Source organism: Arachis ipaensis, chromosome B07 (assembly GCF_000816755.2).
Source record: "Arachis ipaensis cultivar K30076 chromosome B07, Araip1.1, whole genome shotgun sequence".
NCBI lineage: Eukaryota > Viridiplantae > Streptophyta > Magnoliopsida > Fabales > Fabaceae > Arachis > Arachis ipaensis.
In genome coordinates this window covers 2,075,159-2,087,937 of record NC_029791.2, presented here as the reverse complement: position 1 = coordinate 2,087,937, position 12,779 = coordinate 2,075,159, and the positions used below count along the sequence as shown (strand labels likewise).

Here is a 12,779-nt window from a genome sequence, read left to right as displayed (position 1 = left end):
CACTCCCTCTCAAAAGCCTTCGGTTTGGAACCCGCTGCCTCCAAACTCACTTGCTCTCTTCACACTGATCTCAAGGACTTGGCTCTCAAATGTGTTGAGGCCACCAAAGTTGCAGGATTCGCCCTTGCCACCTCTGCTCTCGTTGTTTCTGTATGTCTCTTCTTTGCTTCAATCTTTTTATTCTTCAATACTTTTACTCATGTTTATTTATTTTGTAATTTTCTAGGAGTGAATCTGAATAAATATATAATAATATACCGTCGAACTTGAATTAATGTGACAGTTCTATATTTCCATTCGATACGCCTCAATAGGTTAATTTGTTGAATTGGCATCATGATCTTAGTCATTATAATTTTTTTGTTGTGAAGGGAGCAAGTGCAGAAGGTGTTCCAAAGAGATTAACCTATGATGAAATCCAGAGTAAGACATACTTGGAAGTGAAGGGGACAGGAACCGCGAACCAGTGCCCAACAATCGAAGGCGGAGTGGAATCATTTGCCTTCAAGCCAGGCAAGTACAATGCCAAGAAATTCTGTCTTGAGCCCACTTCCTTCACTGTCAAGGCAGAGGGTGTCACCAAGAATTCTCCTTTGGAATTCCAAAACACCAAACTCATGACACGTCTTACCTACACCCTCGACGAGATTGAGGGACCCTTCGAGGTGTCCTCTGATGGCACCGTGAAATTTGAGGAGAAGGACGGCATTGACTACGCTGCAGTGACTGTTCAGCTCCCGGGAGGAGAGCGCGTGCCGTTCCTCTTCACCATCAAGCAGTTGGTGGCATCAGGGAAACCAGACAACTTTGGCGGAGAGTTTTTGGTGCCATCTTACCGTGGCAGCTCTTTCTTGGACCCCAAGGGAAGAGGTGCTTCCACCGGGTATGACAATGCAGTAGCATTGCCGGCCGGTGGAAGAGGAGACGAGGAAGAACTCGCTAAGGAGAACAACAAGAGTGCATCATCATCCAAAGGGAAGATCACGTTGAGCGTGACGCAGAGCAAGCCAGAGACCGGAGAGGTTATTGGTGTGTTTGAGAGCATTCAGCCATCAGACACTGATTTGGGTGCCAAAGCTCCAAAGGATGTTAAGATCCAAGGAGTGTGGTATGCTCAGCTTGAGTCATAGACTTGTTTTATATGGTGTAATTTGTGTCTTATATGATTTAGATTTTGTTTGTAACTACCACAACGGTGTTGTTGCTGCTGCATCGATCTCTTGTGGAATCCTGAACAATGAGAGGTTTATCATGTTTGTATATTATATTGACTTCAAATATAATGCTTATAAACTAAGACGCGATAAAGTTTAGGTTGGAAGAACCACATGCTAGTGTAGAGGAGATGATGATAATTATAGAAAATAAACAAATGGTAAAAAATAGTTGGATAGAAGAGATAAGTGGAAACAAAGATTTTGAAGGAATAAGGCAAAATGCATGGACTAATTATTTCAGAACATACACATTGAATACAGGACAAAGGAAAACTTCAAGGCAAGAATGGGGTGATAACAAATAGCAACCAACAGTACTGTAAAATGGTTTCAATGAAGGTAATGATAGTTTCAATGTAGTAATAATGGGTGTTTTTCTTTTCTCTTTTTTCTTTTTCTTTTTGTTTTCTCTTCATTTTTTTGGGGGCAGAAATGTATTAGCTAATGGAGCATTATTTGCTTTATGGGGGATCAGTGTCTGCAAAATTTTAGCGGAGGAGTGGTATTGAGTGACATTGAAATGGTGATACAATTTTATTGGAAGAAGAGAGTTTGGATGAGAAGCATATAGTGAGGATAAATCAGGGTTGATTGGCTACAAGGCAAGAAGGAGAGAAACTGAAAGTAGCGCTTCTTCAGGAACAAAGTTTTGGCTAGAAAGGATTTGTTTCAAAATATAACGGCAATGTTAACTTTGAAAATTGGTGTCAATGATTTAGTAGGGAGGGAAGACATGATAAAAATAGAAAGAAGTCATCATATGTACACCTCTTGGGTTGGTAGGCATCTTCATGTAATGCAAGACACAAATGCAATTGTGGTGTAAAGTGGAGTGGTGATTAGTATGAGCAAGTTGAAGTATTGGAAGTTGAATATGTGGTTGGAGTTTGAGTTTCAGGAACTGTGGTTGAATTGGAGAACTAGCAGAATTGGTTAGTTTTGGAGTTTTTTTGGCCATGTCATTTATCATTAATTTCGTATGCCAATTATAAAATTGAGTTGGAATTCGCACATTGGTTATTATCATTATTTAATATGAGAGCTCGAGCGCCACGAGACTTGTTATTTTACCTTTCAGCATGTTTTGATTTTTGACTCGATAAAATGCACATTCCTTTTATTACATTTTGTACTTGTATTAACTAAAGTTACTTCACATCCTAGGAATAGGATTCATAATAAATTTAAGGTTAGGTTTTGTATAGTGTATACTCTAACAATTTTCTGTTGAAAAAGTATTCTTTTACTTGACAAGTAAACATTTAAATTCCCACAATGCTAGATTCAATATTCAAGCACCAACAAAGTGTATATTCTTTTGGCATTAATATATATACACACATACTCCACAAAAATTGAAGGACACACTTTTTTATAGCTCAAAGGAACAACCAAAACTCGGTGGTTTTTTCCACAAATTATATGAGAAGTTCTCTCCAAGTGTTTCCTAATCCGATCCGAACCCATCTTAATTAAGTTTTGATATAAACCAAATGTCATTGTCGGTTTATTCCTTTGTCCATCACAGCTTCTGAATGAACAAAGGTAGAACCATATATTGCAAAATTACAGACTAATTCATGACGCTTTAACACTCCTGCCTCCTGAAATTATCATTGTCCTCCACTGGTTTCTCCCCTGATGAAAAAAAAAAAAACCTTCATGATGTACATCTCCCTTTACCATTCATCAATTTGAGCAACTTTAGAACATTTCGTAAAAGGAAAACATCATCATAGGAAGTAATCCGGTGCTGGCTTCTTGGCAGGTGCCCCTCTTGATTCCTACATTCCATTAAAAAGAAACATGAAAACTAACTTGAGAAATTGAACACAACTAAGGGATAAAAGAACCTAAATATCATTATAACGTCGTTCAATCAAAATGGATTTTCACTCGTGCTCAAATAATGTTAAGGACGATGAGAAAACACTAATTTAATTTTTAATAGAACTGTACCAAAAGTAATTATAGTGCTTTACGAGGTATCAATATACTAGAGCTTATATAAATAAAGAATGATTAGATCTGGCTACAAACCTGTGGAGCAGCATCAAACACCCGGAACTGCTTATTAAGATTTCCATCCAACTCCAGAATTGCAGCTACATTACCACATCTGGAACAAAGAACAAAAATGAGTTTTCAGACCAGAAAACATTCAAACCGTTGGAAATAAATAGATTTTAATTGATGATATACCTGTAGCAATAATTTGGAGCTGACCAGACAGTAACTATCTGGTTATTAAACATCCATTTATATCCTTCCATTACCAACTGATGAGCACGGCATATATAGTCAATGTTATTGGAGTGGTTAAAAGAAGTAACAACACTACCACCAAATAAGAACCCAGCACCACGAGGACTTAGACTCCATCCATCCACGATATCTTCTGGGTCAGACCATAGGAGGTCACACATGGCACCATCATGGGGTACTTCTTGCTTCCGATCAATAGTCCGTATCTGGATACATGTAAGAAATAATATATACAATTGCTGATGTAAAATCTGATACCTCAGAGACAAGTAATTAGGGAAGCATTTCTAACCTGATCCAATGTTGAAATGGGAGGAGAAAGACCACCATGGACACTGAAAATCCTGTTTTCGATCAGGGCGGACAAGCTGCAATGTTTTGTTAACATAGGAAAGCACTTAGTAAAAGCAATTTAAATTGTGTTAGCTCCATATATTTTTCATTAGGCAGGATGTCATACTAATCAGCATAAAGTTCTTCAAATCATCAACCTAAACATTTTTTCTTATTTTCTCAAAACCACACCCTTTCCCTTTTATAACACATTTGAAGATAAACTAAATAAAGCATACTTTAAGTTTTGAACCAACTCAAGTCCACCCAAACCCCTTTTCGGCTCTTAAAATAGAAAGAAATATATTTACTCAGCAGGTTAAAACTTTTAACACAATATATTATTTGAGTATGAATTTCATAGTTGAAATGTTAACTGAAGAATAACAAAAGCAGAAGTCCAATCAAAGACCATTTCAGGAATTCTATAGTAATTTGGCTTTCAACATCTCTGGATAAGGAACCCATAAGGAATACTTGGATCAAGTAATGTTTATATGGATATCTCTATTTTGCTTTCTGTTGACCACAGGAAGTCATTTGTAAGAATAAAAACTTGTGATGAATCAGATATTAACAAACCTTAAGTAGTCGAATATATCAGTACAATATCTCCAAACATTGACTGAACCATATTTTCGAAGGCATTCATCATAAAATCCATACACCTGTCAACGGTGGATAATAAATAAGTATTCAGAAGTCACAAATTCCAGTTTCCAGAAAACAAAAAACACCCCAAACAAACAACCCAAAAAATATTAATATGCTTTTGGAATATCTCTTTCTTTCTACCAAACGGATAACAAACAAACCTGTGTGATCTGACGGCTCTCATGGTTCCCCCTAATGAGTGTTATCCGATCTGGATACCTCACCTGGTAGTAGGTAATTAATTAGTCACAGAAATGATTAACAAATAAAAGAACATCATTAAGAACACAAAAAGAATGAGAAAAGATGATTTGGCATGACAAAACCTAAAATAGCCATGAGTTTCAGAAACCCACAAACAAGCTAGGAATCCCTTACTGAAAAAAAAGGCCACCTTTCTGAGATCCATATGGCAAACTGACTGAAACATTTTTTATCTTTGAGTTGTTATTACGACACTCAACATTAATGCAATGCATACAGAAAGCTTGACAAAACAGAAACAATTGAAAGAGACTCCAAAATAATATGCAGCATGCTTCTAACTTCTCCAACAAAAAAAAGATTAGTAAGATTATTATATATTCACCTTAGGAGCCAGCAGAAGCAGAAATGTTTCAACTGAGTAAAATCCTCTATCGACAAAATCCCCAAGGAACAGGTAGTTTGTTTTGGGGCAATCACCTCCTACTTTGAAAAGCTCCTTCATGTCATAAAACTGACCATGGATGTCACCGCATATCTACGCAACCAAAACAGCTTATCAGACGTTTACATGGAAAAAAATAACAAGCAGAGTCTTAAAGAGTCATTAGTGCAGTAGACCAAAATCCAAATCTTGTTACCAACATACTGAATACATCTGCTTTGCTATAAAAACAAGCAACAAGAACATAAACCGCAGTTCCATTATTATCAAGTAGAGAACACTGTATGCCATGCACTTCATACTTACCTAATTCCTAAAAAACCTTTGAAAATTACTTTGAGATTAGAAAATGCACAATACAATGTAGTACTTTGTAAATCTGATACGAATTATCTCAGTCCCCTAGCTCCTACCTCAACCTACTCATGCAATTCAACAAATTTCACTCAGAAAAGGGGGAAAAAAAAGCACAAAGTCTATCGAATTCCCAATAAATACTAAGCCCTAGATAAAGCTCCCAACTTGAAATATTTTTCTTCTATCCCCCAAAAAACTGAAATGGAAAAGATTTCAGGCACGTTTTGTTCAGTTTCAGCCGAAATTAGCAAAATAGAAAAATCCAAATGGAACGTTGAATCTAGAAATTGAAGAAAAGGAGAAATGAGTTGAGTGAACAATAACAAATTTTTATGCAAGAGAGGGAGAGAGGGAGGTTTAGGGTTGAGAACTGACGGTGACGGGGGCGTCGACGCGTTGAACGTTGCTCTCTTCGACGAGGATTTCCATGGCTTTGAGGCAGAGAGCCTTCACTTCAGACTCTTTGAGAGGTTCGCATTTCTTCAGCTGCTCTATTTGCCTGTCTAGGTCTGACATCGATTCTCTCTCTCTCTCTCTCTCTCTCTAGAATCTTCTTCTTCTTCCTTCTGGTCGAGGAAGGAGGAGAACTCAATCTCTATCACTCACTATGGAAGTGTTTGTGCTTCTTCTTCCACTTCAAACTCTTTTGTCTTTTCTCCCTTTTTTGCAAATCAGTCACTTGATTTTTGTAATTTCATCTATTTCCCTTTATGCTATTGCTTACCGACCTTACCTTATGTTAATAGGGGTTAAAACTAAAATAAATGAAGTTCTGCATCTATTGTCAAGCTTCCTTTTATATATGCATTCATAAGGTAAAAAACTAAAAATGAATTTGTTTCAAAGGAAAAAAAAAGGGTAAAAATGATTTATATTGCTAGTTTCATTTAATAAAACTGTAAATTTAACTAAAATCACAAAAAAAAAACTTTTATCAAATTATACATATTTTTTAAAATGTTAAATATAAAAAATTTATTCAAAATCTAAAATTTTAAAAGTTTTAATACTTATATAAGTATGGAGTAAAAACTTTTGCAAACTATTTCAAATATTACTGGAATAATTATTGGGAAGCCATTGGAGGCTCCTTCGGTAAACGACGTTGAGCCAGGAGGCTCCGTACGTTACCTTTCATCCATCACCATTCGTTCCTAAAACGACGTCGTATCCATCATCCCAATTTTCATCCTTTTTGGACCTAATTGCTAATTTCCCCTAAAAAAGGTACATTTAATTTCTGCTCCGGTTTCGAACTTTCAATTATTTCCCATTGCCATCGCAATTCGCCTTCTCGACTGTAATCTGATTCTTTCCTTTCTATGTTCATCTTCTGAGAATTGTTATATTTTGTGTATAAGCTTTATTGCTGTATGCGAATTCTGGGTTTTTTTTTTTTTAAGTTAACTTTTGGCATTTTCTGTGGTGGTTGATTTTATTGATACACCTTGGTTGGTTAAAATTTTGGGTAGTAACAGTATGATTACTTCTTTGATCATGAGCTGAATGGGTTCTTAGTGGTTGATTTTATTGATATCCCTTGATTGGTGAAAATTGTGCATTAACAGTATGATTTACTTCTTTGATCATGAGCTGAATGGATTCTTTGTGAAATTCTTCTCTAATCTGTCGTTATTGTTATTATTAAGTTTTGTTGATCATTGATGTTTGTTAATTCCCCATGTTTGTTTGGTGATTATGTAAGTTGGGTTTATTGTTATGTTGTTTCAGGCTAATGGCATCTGCTTTAGACTCATGGGTGAAGGAATACAATGAAGCGGTGAAACTTGGTGATGATATTACAGCCATGATGTCCGGGCGGAACTCGGTTCCGTCGTCCGGGCCTGAAACCCAGCGTCACACATCTGCTATAAGAAGGAAGATTACAATATTGGGGACCAGACTTGATAGCTTGCAATCCCTTTTGTCTAAGCTTCCTGCAAAACAAGCTATGTGAGTGTTTACTTCTTGATGATTATATATGCTGATTGAAAATGGAAACATATGCTGTCACAATAGGGCAACTAGCACTTGGAGCACTATGCAGTATGCACACCACAAGACCATGCATCAGGAACTAGATTTAATGAAGAATTATCTAGATCCCAATAAGTTGTATTCATCTTGAGAGGTGTAATACTGAACTCTATGGTTCCGTGATATTAGCAGGAAGGGCATATATATTATATATGTTAATAATGTGATAACATTGCGAATCAATATAGCCTGGTGCTAGCAGAGTATGGTTATTGTTCCTTGTGTCGTGGGTTTGAATTTTGGTTCGCAACTATTGATTAAAAAATAATTTAACCAACACAATGACACCTGGTTGGTTGGAGTGCTAGATAACGGTGTTGGGAGAGCTGTGTCCTTTATGGGATCTCTAGTGCTCAAATAAGATTGCCTCATTAGGAGGATACCTTTGGTTCCACAAAAGAGAATGTGATATGATATGATATTGTGCCCATGTCTGGTTAGGAGTTAGTAGTAGGCATTAGTATAGAGAGAAAGGTTAGAGTAGAGGGAAAGGAGTGTCGGAATAGATTAACTGAGTATCCTTTCTATCTTGTAATTCCATTCTAGGTCTTTGTGAATTCTGAACCAGTTCTATCATTGTGGAAGAATCAGCATCGTCTCTTCGGCTGTAAAATTGTATTATTGTTTTGTGAAGTTCTTTTCATGTCAATGACATAGATCTGAGAAGGAGATGAATCGCCGCAAGGATATGATTGCAAATTTGAGATCTAAAGTTAACCAAATGGCTTCCACTTTGAACATGTCAAACTTTGAAAATAGAGACCTTTTGCTTGGGCCAGAAACAAAGCCAGATGCCATGAGCAGAACAACTGGCCTGGACAACAACCAACTTGTTGGATTTCAACGGCAAATTATGAAAGGTCACTTGATTTTAGTTGATTACTTTAAAACATACTGCTTATAGTCTATACTTGGGATTCCTGATATGCATTGCTGTTAGAGCAGAACAAGACAATGGCCTTGCAAAATTGGAGGAGACTGTACTAAGCACCAAACATATTGCACTTGCTGTCAATGAAGAGTTGGATCTACACACTAGACTTATTGTATATTACCTTCTTGAATGAATTTATCCCCTTTTTTGTGGTTCATTTTTGTGTCTCTTCTGAATTGAATCCTTGCTCTTTTTTCGCTGGACAGGATGACTTGGACCAACATGTAGATGTTACAAATTCTCGGATGAGGGTAACACCCATAACTTTTCTTTAGAGTTTAGACCAAATCTCTTGTTTAGTCTACCCAAAGCGAAACTCCGTTAATATTGTTCTTGTCGCTCTCTTACAACTCTTTTTTTTTTGGGTGAAAACAGTGGGTGCAGAAGAAATTGTCAATTGTAAATAAACGAACCAAGGGTGGTTGCTCCTGCTGGTGCTTACTTTTATCAGTGGTTGGCATTGTGGGTTTGCTTCTTGTCATTTGGATTTTGCTCGTTCATTTGTAATTGTGAAAATACCCAAACACATCAAAGTTTCTTTTGGGCAAATGTTGTGTATACAAGTGTGCATTGAAAAATATATCATACTCGAGTTTCATTATTTCTCTTGGTGCTTTGCCAATGATGTGGAATTAGTGGCTGCGTCGTTAGTTTGCTTTTGAGGTTATTACGGATTATACAATATTGCTTTATTTTAATTTAAGGAGGAATTTCTTCATGGTAATTTAATGTGGTCACATTAAAATGCAGCTATATAAATTACACATAGCTAGAAGTTAGGATATACCATGCTTCATAATTAAATAAGCATGTAAAAGATATATACTTGTAAAGACTGGTGACCATTAAGGAGAATGATAGCTCTACAAAATATAAATCAATCAAGGTTCGGAGTGATTACACAGATGAATGACTACAATATATTTAACACTTACAAAATTTGAAAATAGTAAAACAAACTCAAGCATCTAAAAGAAGAGCTTTCTTGGAGATGCTCTAGATTCAACTGTTGAAGGTGAATTTGAAGACTTGAGGGGAGAAGACCTTGTCTTGCTTTCTTGGCCCTCAACCACTTTGTCAAGCAGCTTTGCAGCCCTTGGATCTGTCAGTAGCTTCTTCTGAAAGGACTGCGAGAAGCCAGTTGCGATGATAGTCACATGAATCTCCCCGGTGTAGCGATCATCAACAACAGCTCCAAAAATAATATTTGCAGAAGGATCAGCCAAACTTGTCACCACCTATAAAAATTAGAAGTTTTTTGACAACGTAGATAAGCAAATAAAAAAGGGGGAGGATTAACTAATGTTTCAATGCTGTCAAAAGAATGAAATGGAAGTATCAAGACAATAAAATCTTAGCACTCAAGACGACCTCAAAACAACTAATCCACAAGATTCAAGGGTATATTGGAGGATAAAAAAGTATCGGATGAAATATGCTTGTTGTCCCCAACACTCTTGAAATTGTTCAAAATTACTCCTTAAGTTTAATTTGTTTCAAATTTACTCTTCGAAGATTATGCTTGCAACTAGTTCACAAGATCAAATTGTATTAAAAAAAAAAAGTGTGTTCATTAAGCAAAAGTGATAAGATCCTGAAATACCTGAGACACCCTATTCACTTCCTGCAGGGTTATGTCCCTTCCTCCTGTAATATTATATACCACTCCAGTAGCTGACTGAATAGATGAACCGATTAAAGGAGCCAAAGTAGCCTGTTCTGCTGCTTCTTCTGCTCGGTTTTTACCAGAGGAAACACCGACTCCAAGCATTGCAGTTCCAGAGTCCTTCATTACTGCCTTCACATCAGCAAAATCCACATTCACAAGTCCAGGTATCTACTAGAAGGCACAACAGTTAACAGGATCTCCCATGGCAAAAAGGAAAGAAAAGAAGAATCGCAGTTTGCAATTTGCAAATAAACTCACTGTAATGATGTCTGATATTCCCTGTACCCCTTGACGTAAAACATCATCAGCAAGATGGAAAGCATCCTGAAGAGCTGTCTGCTCATCAGCAATGTCAAGCAAACGATCATTTGGAATAACAATAAGCGTATCAACATTTTTCTGCAGCCTTTCAATGGCTTCAAGTGCCTGAAGAAAAACCGAATCAAAACTAGATGATCATTTTAGATTTCACATAACATTCTGGAATTCACATAACAAACTATGTAACAATAAAATAAACTGCATGTGTGTATTCAATGAAAAGAAAAGACCGATTTGGTTTAGGTGAAACTATTAGTAGCTTTTATATAGTGCAGTAATCATGCTCTCTCTCTAGTAAGGAAAGAAGCGGCACCTGCCTGCAAGGATCTTTTGCGTCCTTCGAAACTGAAGGGATAGGTAACGACACCTACAGTCAAGTAACCAGCCTCTTTGGATATTTGGGCCACAACCGGGGCAGCACCAGAACCCGTGCCCCCACCCATCCCGGCCGTTATGAACACCAAATCCGATCCCTTAAGAGCACTAGCAATAGCTTCTTTCGATTCTTCTGCAGCTTGCTCCCCCAAGAGCGGATTCCCACCAGTACCTGCATCTCTTGCAAGTGGATTTCACCAATTTGAACACAATGCCACACACACACATTCCCCTGAATTTCCTCAACTGAAAACTAACAACGAAATTGGAGAGAAGGTACAGCTACAGCTACACAAATAAATCACAAATACACACCACAGCCACAATATATGCATACAAGGATGAAAGTGCCTGACCTAATCCACGAGTCAGAAGTTCACCAATTTGAATAGGGTTCTCAGCAGAAGAATGTAACAATGCTTGAGCATCAGTGTTTATTGCATAGAAGTCCACACCCTGATTGTATATTAAAAAAAAGTAGCACAATTCAACACTAGCTTAATGAACAATGCCACTAGCTAAATCACAACCCTAAAACGTAGCAAAATAACACATTTACACAGCTAGCATGATACACAATTGAACTACAAGCTTAAGAGCAATCCATAAGCGAATTGAATTGAATTGAATTGAAGAGAGGAAAGCGCACATGTAAACCACTACCGATCATGCGATTAACAGCATTGTTGCCGCCACCGCCGATTCCAACAACTTTAATCTTTGCGTTATCCACAAAAGCATAGGAGCACCTCACAGACCCGAAACGACGACGAGTGAAGCGTTTTGGGTGTGTTAGTATGGTTGTTGTTCTAGGTTGAAGAGGAAGGCGCGGTGAAGAAGAGTGTGCATTGCGGTAGAGAAGCTCGTTAGGGCTTGTCACACGAAGCATTGCCATTGTTGTTTCTTCTCCTTCCCCAATTCTCAAATCCCAACGAGGTTTTGGTTAGTTCAGTTTTTACTGTTTAGGGTTTTCTCTGTCAAATGAAAATAAATCCAAACATTTCTGATATCCCCTCCATAATTTATACAGTCAATTAAAAATATAATTATTTTTACTAACATAATATTATATAAATTAAATATATGTATAAAATAAATTATATTAAAAAAATGCTAAAATTAAATTCTTAAAACAATTACACATACCACCTTATCTATTTGTAATAATTCTAAAATTAGAAGTGTACAATTATCTCTTTAAAGTAGCGTTTGTTTTGAGATATTGAGACAGAAACTAGGAGACTGAGACTAGTATCATGTTTGTTGGTTTAAATACTTGTATTAAAATTTCTATCTCTATCTCCAAAATTTCAGTATTTCAGTACCTCCAAAAAGTGAGAATACAGGAGACTAAAATTTTTAGAGATAGAGACTGAAATTTTAATAACATTTTATATTTAAAATACTTTTATTTCAATTAAATAATTTTAATTTTATCCTTTGTACAAATTAAATTAAAACAATTCTTTTTTTAATTTCTGTTTCTCACTTTGTGCCAAATAAAATATTAAAATTTATTTTAATGTCTATTTTTTAATCTCTATCTTTCTGTCTCTATCTTTCTACCAAACATTACCTAATAGTTGGATTATCAAACTCAGTATATTTTTTGAAATATGAAACTAAGTAGATTATAAAATTGAACGAGTGTTTGTGACTTCATTTTTTTATGGAAAAAAAACTTCAAATATTTTCCTTTTTCTTCTTCTCCCTCAAAATTTCAACTCGTAAATAAGACTATAAGAGGGTTAGTGTAGACACAAGTGTATGCAAATCTGCCAAATCAAACGATATTATATGTAATATTATCAACCAACATTTTTTGAGTCATTTTTTTTGTAAACTAATGGGCTGACTGCTGATTTGAAGGCCCAAATAGTTGAAGGTATTTTGGGCCAAATGGTGGGCCCATACCAACTTCATTTCGTGTTTCGATAGCAGCAAAAAAAAAAAAAAAATCATAGACTA

At 36.3% G+C, this 12,779-nt stretch overlaps 4 protein-coding genes across 5 annotated transcripts in view; 2 read left to right on the top strand and 2 right to left on the bottom strand.

Annotated features, from left to right (window-relative positions):
* LOC107607987 (oxygen-evolving enhancer protein 1, chloroplastic) overlaps nt 1–1,297 on the top strand; it is a gene marked incomplete in the record, with an annotated part of 1,472 nt that extends 175 nt beyond the window's left edge. Inside the window, 2 exon segments of the mRNA XM_016309880.2 lie at nt 39–150; nt 372–1,297. Coding sequence (XP_016165366.1) covers nt 39–150; nt 372–1,130 — 871 coding nt within the window.
* On the bottom strand, nt 2,508–6,218 carry LOC107607988 (serine/threonine-protein phosphatase PP-X isozyme 2). Its single transcript, XM_016309881.2, has 8 exons — nt 5,851–6,218; nt 5,059–5,211; nt 4,631–4,693; nt 4,398–4,483; nt 3,775–3,850; nt 3,420–3,688; nt 3,258–3,336; nt 2,508–3,001 (listed from the first exon to the last, which is right to left on the bottom strand). The coding sequence occupies exons 1-8, from the start codon at nt 5,989–5,991 to the stop codon at nt 2,951–2,953; spliced, it is 918 nt and encodes a 305-aa protein (XP_016165367.1). The 5' UTR covers nt 5,992–6,218; the 3' UTR covers nt 2,508–2,950.
* Nucleotides 6,483–9,113, top strand: LOC107607989 (syntaxin-52). Of its 2 annotated transcripts, XM_016309883.2 has the most exons (7): nt 6,483–6,611; nt 6,645–6,702; nt 7,207–7,428; nt 8,170–8,372; nt 8,458–8,558; nt 8,653–8,697; nt 8,822–9,113. In XM_016309883.2, exons 3-7 carry the CDS (start codon nt 7,211–7,213, stop codon nt 8,951–8,953), a joined length of 699 nt encoding a protein of 232 aa, XP_016165369.1. In that variant the 5' UTR covers nt 6,483–6,611; nt 6,645–6,702; nt 7,207–7,210; the 3' UTR covers nt 8,954–9,113. The 2 variants fall into 2 exon arrangements, with proteins under 2 accessions (XP_016165369.1, XP_016165370.1); XM_016309884.2 differs by lacking the exons at nt 6,483–6,611; nt 6,645–6,702 and adding an exon at nt 6,708–6,775.
* On the bottom strand, nt 9,270–11,804 carry LOC107607985 (cell division protein FtsZ homolog 1, chloroplastic). Its single transcript, XM_016309878.2, has 6 exons — nt 11,461–11,804; nt 11,168–11,267; nt 10,754–10,983; nt 10,374–10,541; nt 10,050–10,283; nt 9,270–9,684 (listed from the first exon to the last, which is right to left on the bottom strand). The coding sequence occupies exons 1-6, from the start codon at nt 11,704–11,706 to the stop codon at nt 9,415–9,417; spliced, it is 1,248 nt and encodes a 415-aa protein (XP_016165364.1). The 5' UTR covers nt 11,707–11,804; the 3' UTR covers nt 9,270–9,414.